This window comes from Alexandromys fortis, unplaced genomic scaffold (assembly GCF_014885135.2).
Source record: "Alexandromys fortis isolate MF-2015 unplaced genomic scaffold, M_Fortis_MF-2015_v1.1 scaffold_92, whole genome shotgun sequence".
Taxonomy (NCBI): Eukaryota; Metazoa; Chordata; class Mammalia; order Rodentia; family Cricetidae; genus Alexandromys; species Alexandromys fortis.
In genome coordinates, this window is record NW_026067972.1 from 7,346,056 (window position 1) to 7,357,038 (window position 10,983).

The 10,983-nt window shown below is 45.9% G+C and overlaps 1 protein-coding gene across 1 annotated transcript in view; it reads left to right on the forward strand.

The window, feature by feature from the left end:
- Nucleotides 1–9,164, forward strand: part of Dcaf12 (DDB1 and CUL4 associated factor 12) — a 26,954-nt gene extending 17,790 nt beyond the window's left edge. Inside the window, exons 4-10 of the mRNA XM_050156144.1 lie at nt 87–105; nt 584–594; nt 1,106–1,299; nt 2,109–2,174; nt 4,401–4,563; nt 6,205–6,383; nt 7,106–9,164. Coding sequence (XP_050012101.1) covers nt 87–105; nt 584–594; nt 1,106–1,299; nt 2,109–2,174; nt 4,401–4,563; nt 6,205–6,383; nt 7,106–7,264 — 791 coding nt within the window. The 3' untranslated portion in view covers nt 7,265–9,164. The remainder of the gene's footprint in view (nt 1–86; nt 106–583; nt 595–1,105; nt 1,300–2,108; nt 2,175–4,400; nt 4,564–6,204; nt 6,384–7,105) is intronic.
- Nucleotides 9,165–10,983: the final 1,819 nt, after the last annotated feature.

The following is a 10,983-nucleotide window of genomic DNA, read 5'->3' on the forward strand; positions in this document are numbered from 1 at the left end:
AAAACAGCCGGGCGATGGTGGCGCACGCCTTTAATCCCAGCACTTGGGAGGCAGAGGCAGGCGGATCTCTGTGAGTTCGAGACCAGCCTGGTCTACAGAGTTAGTGCCAGGACAGGCTCCAAAGCCACAAAGAAACCCTGTCTCGAAAAACCAAAAAAAAAAAAAAAAAAAAAACAACCATCTCGGGGCTGGAGAGATGGTTCAGGGGTTGATAGCACTGACTGTTCTTCCAGAGGACCCGGGTTCAATTCCCAGCTCACACCTGTCTGTAACTTCAGTTCCAGGGCTTCTGATATCCTCGCACAGATACACATGCAGTCAAAACACCAATGATCATAAAATTAAAAAAAAAAAAAAAAACACATCTTTTTCCTTTTCTTTCTCTTTAAAAGAAAAAAACAACACCTGGGATGGCCTTGTATGTGTTTATCTCATGTTCACTATGTAGCGAAGGACGACATTGAACACACCTGATCCAACTGCCTCCACCTCCGAAGGATTTAGATCATGGGTATAGACCATCATATCAGGTTTTCTGTGATGCTGGGGATTGAACCTAGGACTTCCATGCATGCTAGACAAGTGCTCTGTCGGGTTATAGCTCCGGCACTAAGAATTCCTTCTTGCCGGGCGGTGGTGTTGCAGGCACGTTTCCTGTAAAGAAATGTCTGTAGAGAAAGACGTCCAGATGAAGAAATCTGAACTGAGTGTGATGGCTCATGCTTGCAATCCCAGCACTCGGGAATGGAGGTTGAGAGTCATGCTGCAAGTTTGAGGGTAGCCTTGGTTACAGAGTGAGATCTGTCTTAAGCGTGCCAGCCAGGTGATGATGGTGGCACACACAGGTAGCAGGCAGATCTCTGTGACTTCAATGCCAGCCTGGTCTACAGAGTGAGTACCAAATCAGCCAAGATGACACAGAAAAACAAAAAGTAACCAAAAAACAAAAAACAAAACATACTGTATGTAGTATTTGGGGTAGGCCATGTAGCCAATCCTTAGTGCCAGGTAGTATGTTGAAAAGTAAAGACCTGTGTAGTCTTCTGTGGGGTTCTCTCATGGAGGGTTAAGTATATTTGACATTTGTGAATCTACTATGCTGCAGGCTCACGGGATGGTTCCATGGGACTCTGGGAGGTGACAGATGATGTATTGACCAAAAGCGATGCAAGACATAACGTGTCACCAGTCCCTGTGTATGCTCACATCACTCACAAGGCCTTAAAAGATATCCCCAAGGAGGATACAAACCCGGACAACTGCAAGGTGCGGGCTTTAGCCTTCAACAACAAGAACAAGGTATGAACAACCAAGGGACCTAGAAGCCTGTCTCTCCTGACTTTATCTAGGGGATCCTTTCTCCTCCATGGTAGGGCACCGTGGCCTTTTAGAGTCTAGGAGGCTGGGGAGGAGTGATGGGCTGTCAGGCTCTGTTTCTGTTGGCTTTGTCTGGGTAGACCACGTTTGTGGTCCACTCTAATCTGACACTGCCTCATTTGCATGTCCCTTTTCGAAGGCTCTATTTTGGATTTGATTTTCATACTTACTGTAAAAGCCATCCTTGTTTTTAAGCTCCTCGTCTTTCATTAATCCTTTTTCTCACACTTGCTACTGAGTTTCACCTAAAGCACTGTGCCGCATCTTCTGATGGTGAGGTCGTGAGCCGAATCTAAGTCTAGAACCAGAGCCCAGAAAGGAGACTGGCTTCTGCAAAACCTGGGAAAGGCCCCAATTCATTTTTTTTTATTTTATTTATGTGTAAGGGTGTTTTGCCTGCACATGTGTGTGGGTATGTGTGGTTTACTAGAAGTAGATTCTCTGTACCTACAGCTCAGTTGGGACTGAGAAAACAGCCTTTCCCTTGCGAGCTCTGCTCTAGCAGTCTTAGGATGTCAGGGCACTCATGACCCGCAGAGGTTGTTAGAGACTATGCTTGCTTTGTGGAATTGAATATACTACCTGGCTGCCTTTTGTGGAGTGAGGCTAATGCACCGTGGGATAGGAGTGGAGGACAGGAGAACCCCAGCCCTCAGGCTCACCCCCTGCACATCCTGCTACTTCGTTTTGCTGCAGATCGTATTATAACTTCTTTTTCATTGCTTTTGTAGGAGTTGGGAGCAGTATCACTGGATGGCTACTTTCATCTCTGGAAGGCTGAAAATACATTGTCTAAGGTGTGAACATGACTCAGTAGTTTGGTGGGGTTTTTTTGGCGGGGGGGGGGGGGGGGGGGGGATGGGGGGTACTTTCGAGACATTGTTTGTCTGTGTAATAGTCCTGGTTGTCTTGGAACTGACTTTGTAACCCAGAATGGCCTTGAACTCACAGAGATTCGCTTGCCTCTGCCTCCGAGTGCTGGGATTAAAGGCGCACAATGCCACCGCCTGGCATGACTTGGTAGGTTTATGTGATAATTTATCATAGGTTTAGAATATTGTAATTGTTTCAGAGTCATAGTGGATTTGTCCAAAACACCTTTTCTCCCAAGGTCTGGGAATAGAACTGCATAGGGCATGAAGTTGTGAGTCTGGCATGCATTTTTTGAAGAAAAGTCTGTATATATTTTAAATTTATTTTTGAGACATCTCTTTATGTAGTCCAGTCTTGTCTTAAATTTGTGATCTTTCCACTTTTAAAATATCTCCCAAAGACTGGAAATACTGACAACCACCATGCTTAAGCAAGAAAAGGCCTTTGTTGTGTTTTAAGACAGGCTTTCTCTATGTAGCTCCGGCTATCCTGTAACTTGTAACCAGGCTGGCCTAAACTCAGCTTCCCAAGTACTGGGATTAAAGGCATATGACACTACCACTCAGCATTCATTTTTTTTTTCTTTCTTCATAGATTAGCTATGGGCTGGAGAGATGACTCAGAGGTTAAGAGTACTGGCTGCTCTTCCAGATGTTCTGAGATCAATTCCCAACACCCACATGGTGGCTCACAACCATCTGTAATAAGATCTAGTTCCCTCTTCTGGCCTGCAGACATATATGCAGACAGAACACTATGTACACAATAAAAAAAAAAGTCTGTCTCCAACTTGAGATCCTTTCTCAATCTTCCAGTGCCAGAATCACAGGAAAGTCTTTTAAAGAGACTGAGATTGCAACAACACAGTTAAGGAGAAAACAGGTTTATTAATAATGTCAGGCGATGGTGGCGCACGCCTTTAATCCCAGCCCTCGGGAGGCAGAGGCAGGTGGATCTCTGGGAGTTCGAGACCAGCCTGGTCTACAGAGCTAGTTCCAGGACAGGCTCCAAAGCCACAGAGAAACCCTGTCTCGAAAATAATAATAATAATAATAATACCTGCTAACAACTTTTTTATACAATAAAGTGTATGTGTGGTTCATTAGTCCATGCCTTGCCTGTACTGCTTATAATATCTGTAACCAACTTTTTCTAAAGAGAAAGCAAAGCTCTGGGAATTGGCAGCTCCCTGTGTCACTGCAGCTTTGCATTCACTGGCCCTGCATAGTGATTTCCATGCATCAGGCTAATCCACGGGGTCAAATAGGAAGGTTGACTCAGGTTACCTGGGATGGAGTCAGTCCTATGGGCATGCTTCCTCTGGTGTACAGCTCCCATTTCTTTGGGAAATTGGCTGAGGGTCGTCTGTTGACAGAGGTTTCTGTCCCACCAAGGTCCCGCCGTCATTAAGTCCCAAAGAAGTACGCAGAGACCTACATTAATCATAAACTGGTTGGCCCAGTAACTCTCTTATAAGTTATATTAGCTCATAATTCTCATTGCCACGCTTCTACTTCCTGCCTGGTTGCCATCGCCCCACCTATACTTCCTGTATGGCTACTGGCCAACAGCATTTTATTAAAAATAATACAAGTGAGCTGGAGAGATGGCTCAGTGGTTAAGAGCATTGCCTGCTCTTCCAAAGGTCCCAAGTTCAATTCCCAGCTCACAACCATCTGTAATGGGTTCTGGTGCCCTCTTCTGGCCTGCAGGCATACACACAGACAGAATATTGTATACATAATAAATAAATAAGTATTAAAAAAAGAAAAAATATAGGAGGAAAATTTAAAAAAATAAAATAAAAATAATACAAGTGACAGGATAAAAGGCCATTGTCCCGCAGCACTTGAAATGAGTCCCTTTATCTGAAGAGCAACAAGGAGAATGGGGGCTCATCTTGCAGAGAGATCAGGGTGAGGCTTAGCTTTAGTGCACTGGGCTCATTCCTGGAAATAAACTATAGTTCTTGGCTTTTCCTGGCATTCTCATTATTTAATTCCAGCTTTACCTTTTCCCTAACCCAGAAGTTACTCATTTACTTTGTCTTGTTCCTGGCTTAGGTAGATAATTTGTGTGTACAGGAAGCCCACAGAGGCTGGGCACAAGAATGTCCATTTTATGCTAGTTATGGCTGTATTTCTTTTCAGCTCCTTTCCACCAAATTGCCATATTGTCGAGAGAATGTGTGTCTGGCCTATGGTAGCGAGTGGTCAGTGTATGCAGTGGGCTCTCAGGCGCATGTCTCCTTCTTGGATCCACGACAGCCGTCGCACAACGTCAAGTCTGTCTGCTCCAGGGAGCGAGGCAGTGGTGAGTCTCTGTGTGTTCCTTCAGGCTTACAGCTACACGGCAAATGGCTTTTCACCTTTTGTTTCTTATTTGACTTCCAAAAAAGAATAGTGATCTGTGTGCACCATGTAAAAGTATTTGGTGACAGAAGAGAAGAACTTAATTATGTGCATGTGGCTACAGAATGTCCAGGCTGTAGAAGGCTTTGGGACAAACCACTGTGAGGAGATAAGCAGTTAGCACTAGTCCCCTGGGAATCTTTTGCTGGGGCCCTGCCTGAGCTAAAATTGTTATGCACTGAATGACTCTGGTGGGAGGAGTTAGAGGACTATGAGGTCATGCAAAACTACACCGGTTCTGTTCCACGCTCTACTCCTACACACTATGGGAACTAGACTGAAAATTTAAAAATAATACACACACAGACAGAGACAGACAGACAGACAGACAGACAGACAGGGCCACGGGGACATCCTTGAGACAAGAATGCCCACTTTATTGTACTCAGGGGAAACTTACATAGTGCTCTGGCCATGCCCCAGCTCTCTGGGTCTTTCAGCTGCAGTCTCATCAGAAACCACTCCCCTGCCATCAGGGTCTCGTGCTCAGAGCAGAAACCCTGTCTCAAAAAACAAAAACAAATAAAAGGAACAGTGGGGGTTACAGTTTATTCTCTTTTTCAAATAGTGTTATTTCTGTGTAGAGAGTACAAAAGCAGTGTTTGTGTTTGTTTCTTATTTATTGCTGGGAAGGTGGGTGCCATGATGCTGATTGGAGACCACAGAGCAGTCAAAGAGAGTTGGTGCTCTCCTTCCATGGGAGTCACAGGAATCAACTTAGGTGGCCAGCCTTGACTAGCAAGAGTCCTAACTGCTGAGCCATCTCACCAGCCCTAGATTTATTTGTAAGTAGTTGAGATGTGTAAGTTTAGACTAGAAGACAATGGATATAATGAAAGTTGGAGAAGAAATAAGGTTTAGCTGGATTGGTGTACAGTGGAAAGTTTCAGAGGGTTGTTAGTATCGGCGGCAGCAGCATTCTTGCTTTGTTTTGAGACAAGGTCTCTCTAGCTATCCTTGATGAGCCTGGAGTTTGCTGGGTCGACCATGCTGCCTTGAATTCACAGAGATCTGCTTCCATTCTCCTCAGTACTGGAATTAAAGGCATGCACCACCATGCCCAGCTTTTAAAGGGTTTTGGGTACATTAATGGAGGTAGCTTACATAAGGAAATACTAGTCCACAAAGGTCCCTAGCCTCACACGGACGCCAGGAGACACTGACATGCATATACTTACCTAATCCACAGGTGCGGCAGATGTAGTTTCCCTTTGATCCAAAAAGCTGGCATCCCGCCATGGATAACAGACTTGCAGATACTTGCTGTAGGGCCGTGCTGGTGATAGGAAGGTAACAGTGTGAGGAACAGGTGATGGAGAAGAAGCTGTAGTTATGTGAGATGACTCCGGTCCTGCTTGCGGGTGTGACACACACAGTTTCACATATACGTTCTTTGGCAGAAAACAACATGGACATTCTCAGTCATTTGTCTATTAGCAGCGAGTCCTATCGGTCACCATGAGTTCTGTTTAGCCATTGGCATAGTACCATGTGATATTTGGGTTGTTCTGTCCCTGAATTGCTCTGTGCTTTTCTCTCTCAGGGATTCGATCAGTGAGCTTCTATGAACATATTATCACTGTGGGGACAGGGCAGGGCTCCCTGCTCTTCTATGATATCCGAGCACAGAGATTTCTGGAAGAGAGGCTCTCGCCTTGTTATGGATCGAAGCCCAGACTCGCAGGGGAGAATCTGAAATTAACTACTGGCAAGGGCTGGCTGGTGAGTGAGCTCAGACCTGAGGTCATGGTTGCTTGGCGGGGAGGAGGGGAAATTGTCGTCCCTCTGCTTAGCCTTCCTCCCTCTTTTGCTATTGGCATTCCTTAGAGCAGAGAAGAGCGCCTTCCCCTGGCTCTCCTTTGTGTCTATATATTGGCTCTGGGGGAAAAGAGCCCAGTAGGTCAGTGGTGGTAAATGCTTGTAATCTCAGCACTCCATAAACTGAAGGAAGATTGCAAAACATAAGTGAAAGACAGTAAAATATGCTGGTGCCTTAATATTTTCTTCAAGTGGGGCTGGAGAGATGGCTCAGTGGTTAAGAGCATTGCCTGCTCTTCCAAAGGTCCTGAGTTCAATTCCCGGCAACCACATGGTGGCTCACAACCATCTGTAATGAGGTCTGGTGCCCTCTTCTGGACTGCAGACATACAGACAGAATATTGTATACATAATAAATAAATACTAAAAAAAAAATATTAAAAAAAAAGATTTTCTTCAAGTAACAGCAGCAGGAAGTTATGAAAAGGAACTTCTTGTTGTTGCTGCCAGTGAGTTGTCCCTCACAAGTTAGATTCTGGAAAGCTCTCAGCACAGTTTCCATGAGGACCGGTGTGTGACATCAGGTGGCAGGTATAGAACCCTTTGCTCAGGCAGAGACTAGAAGGTGTTCCTGTTCTTTCTGGCTCTTCCCTGGTGGTGCTAACAGTTTCCTTCTCTTCCCATAGAATCATGATGAAACCTGGAGGAATTACTTTTCGGACATTGATTTCTTCCCCAATGCTGTTTACACCCACTGCTATGACTCGTCCGGAACGAAGCTCTTTGTGGCAGGAGGTCCCCTCCCTTCTGGGCTCCATGGAAACTATGCTGGACTGTGGAGTTAATGACAGCTAACTTTCTCCCAAATGCAGATTTACACTAACTTCCACCCTCAGTTTCATTGTTTGGTCTTTTGATTCCCCTGCTGTGGAAGCCCTCCTGAATAGCGCAGACCCCAGTTTGCCATGGTTCAGCCAATACTAGGAGGAAGCTCTGCAGAAATCCAAAAAGTGGGGTTTTTCTTTGGTTGGTTGGTGGTTTGTTGTTTTGGGTTTTTTGTTAAGTTGTTTGGTAGATTTTTGTTGTTGTTGTTGTTTGGTTTTCCTTTCAGTAATCAGAATTTTACCCCCCTCTCTTTCTGCTTTTTCAACCAAACGTTGTTACAAATCCCTGTTTAATTTTTCATTAAGTGACACATACTCTCCTTTCTCTGGCTTCTTTACACTGAAATGACAAGGTCATTCTCACCTTACTTCATTTGAGAGGTAGGGCCCCTTTATAATTATGTGGTAGCTGTCAGACTTTCTGTGAAAGTTTGGGAGCTGTGTGTGTGTGTGTGTGTGTGAACTTGTGTGCCTGCTGGCGCTGTGCCACTGATCCTACTTGGAGTGTGAACTTGTGTGCCTGCTGGCGCTGTGTCATTGACAGTACTCGGAGTGTGAACTTGTGTGACACCTGACGCTGTGTCATTGACACTACTCGGAGTGTGAACTTGTGTGCCTGCTGGCGCTGTATCACTGATCCTACTTGGAGTGTGAACTTTTGTGCCTGCTGGCGCTGTGTCACTGACACTACTCGGAGTGAGGATTATCTATACTAAAGTATTTATAAAAGAACTTTACTCAGAGTCCAGCTTTGGGACTAGCCTGTATCTTTTGTAATGTCTGACACTGTAGGAAGTGAAAATTTAAAGAAACAAACCCCACCAGGAAAACCCTTGAGTTAGAGTAGCAGGCTTGGGGTGGGAGGGGAGGCTCCATGCCAGGACTTCAGATTGCTCGCCCCTGCCTGTCCTTCCCACTATGTATCCCCAGGTAAGAATGCCCGTGTGTGTGTGTGTATGTTACTTCCTAATCTCTGGTGTCTTAGCCCAGGCCACTTGGCTAAACATTAGGTGCATCTCTGGGACTGCAGAAGGCCTCCTGGTCTAGGGAAAGAGTCTCCTCTCCCCCGTCTCCTCTCTGCTCTGGGTCTGATTTGGCCAAGACCATGGTTACCATTCTTGACATGGCTACCATTCACAGTCTCCTAGGACTTGTAGGAGGAACTGTTCCATTCTTGGGGTTTTTGCTGGTATTTTCCGACGGGCTTTGTCCAGGAAGGAGTGATTGTAGCGAGCGCTGTGTGGATGTCTGTTTTCACAGTGTAGTGGATTAGGAAGTCACCTCCTGCTCCGCTGGCTCGCACCTGCGGTGGCAGGACAGGTGGCTGTGACAGCACAGGTGTGATCAGACTACGCTTGTTCTTCTTTTGAACTTTGAGTCTGAGGCTTTTTAACTGCAGGCAGCTGGGCGTCACCCAGTCCTGAGAAGCGGAGTCGTCGACCTGCATCCAGCTTCTCAGTTGCTCCCAGGTCTTCCCGTTTTCTCTGTGTCATTGGATTGCTGGGGAAGGGAAGCAGCAAGTTCACTTGTTAGTACACAGCATATGCCACAGGTGTTAGCATAATCACCCTATAGTCTAGAGAAATAGGTGCTATGACAGGAAATTAAGCAAAATGCTGGATGCTATGAATCTTTTGTCTTAATTTTTTCTATTGTTAAACTACAGGCTGTAGATTTCTTAGTTCTCACAGAACTTATCATTTTAAACTGACTTGTATATTTAAAAAACAAATCTTGAGTAGGATGCTTTGTGCTAGATTGACCAGACCGTCTGCTGTGATGAGTTTGTTTTGAGATGTTCTGTTTTTAAAATGTAGCATTTGACTTTTGCCAAGAAAAATAAATTCTATCCTAGTGCAGAGCTGTGTGAGTGACTGTGTATGGCAAGGAAGCTTCAGGGAAGAGACCCCAGAGGACTGGTTAGGGTATCTAGAGTGGCTTGCTCCTGTTCCCCAGCTAAGGGGCAACACCACTGTCTCTGGGGACAGCTGAGGATGGCTGTGCCCGGGGGAGGTAGTGTGATGCTGAGAGAAACAAAACACTGACTGGCTGTAGTCAGGGTCAGTGGTGGGGCCCAGAGAATGACAGGAAGTGGCTTCACAGTGGCCTCTTTTGTAGTTGGAACCATGAGTCTTCAGTATTCTTCATAAGGTAGGACACAGTGGCCACAGTGAAAGATGGTCTTCCCGTGTGGGCGGTGGTGACTCATACCTTTAATCCTGGCGGGGAGGGGTGCAGAAGCAGGTGGATCTCTGTGAGTTCAAGGCCAACCTGGTCTACAAGAGCTAGTTCTGGGGGACAACAGGCTCCACAGCTACAGAGAATCCTGTCTCGAAAAACAAAAAAAAAAAAAAAAAAAAAAAAAAGATGGTCTTCCTAAAGCTGAGGGTGGGGGAGATGCTCAGCCATACCAGTCCAGTCGTGCAGCTAACTCTGGAACACCCAGCGGCGCTCAGGGCACTGACCCTAAAAAGTAGTTCCCAGTCTTCTGCCACATGGCACTTAATCGCTCTCCAGGGCAAACAAGCTATAGCTGTGTCTGCGCTGGCTCTGTAGGCTAATTCAGACCAGACTCGCACTGGGATCTCAATGGCCAAAGATCACACGATGGAAAAGGATATGAGGGTTAGTTGGGCGCTCCTGGAAAAGAGTGACATGTGGACAGGCCGAGAACTAGCCTCTCCTAAGCTGAATGTGAGTACAAGATTCTGAACAGCAGTGTTTGAGTAATAAAACAGGCACTGGGGTGGGGAGATAGCTCTGTGGTTAAGAGAACTCGTTGCTCTTGCAGAGGACCTGAATTTGGTTCTCATGGTGGTTCACAGGCATCCGTAACTCTTGTTCCCGAACTCTGAGGGCAGCAAGCATTCACATTCGTATACACATATATGCAGGTAAAACACTCATTCACATAAAAAGAAAAACAGTCACTGATGGGCTGGAGAGACCACTCAGCAGTTAAGAGCTCTGGCTGCTCTCAGTTCCTAGAACCCTCCTGACTGCTCCCAACTGTCTTATCTCCAGTACCAGGGGAACACGATGCCCTCTTCTGGCCTCTTCTGTGCATTGCAGATGTGCAGTGCACAGACATACATGCACAGGCAGGCAAAGCACACATACAGATAAAAATAAGTACAAAAAAAATTTTTTTAAGGGCTAGAAATGGCTCGGCTCAGCAGTTAAGAGCACTGCCTGCTCCTCCAGAGGACACGAGTTTAATTCCCAGCACCCACATGGCAGCTTAAAACTGTCAGTAACTCCAGTTCCAGGGGTTCCAACACCCTCACACAGACATATATGCAGGCAAAACAACAATGCATATAAAAAAGTCTTTAAAAAAAAATCACTGATTTTATGAGATGTACTTGGCATTGAGCTCACTTGTCTAGTCAAGGATGACCTTGACATCTGAGCTTCCTCCTAGCTCCTGGGATTACACCCAGGATTGCACCACTGCGCCCACCTGTCACCTTACTCCTGAGGTTTTGATGTCACTGTAGGACTCAGTTCTATGGAACATGCTCAAAGGAAGGGGACTTAGCAGATATGCGTGGACTTGCCTTGGCCCTCTGGCCTCTCTGGAGTCTTGGCCCTATTCCCATTTTCCAGTGAGGCTTTGTAGCTAAATACATAGCACAGAAGGGCTCTGTGGACTTCCTGGTGTCCCTACCTGCCAGCAG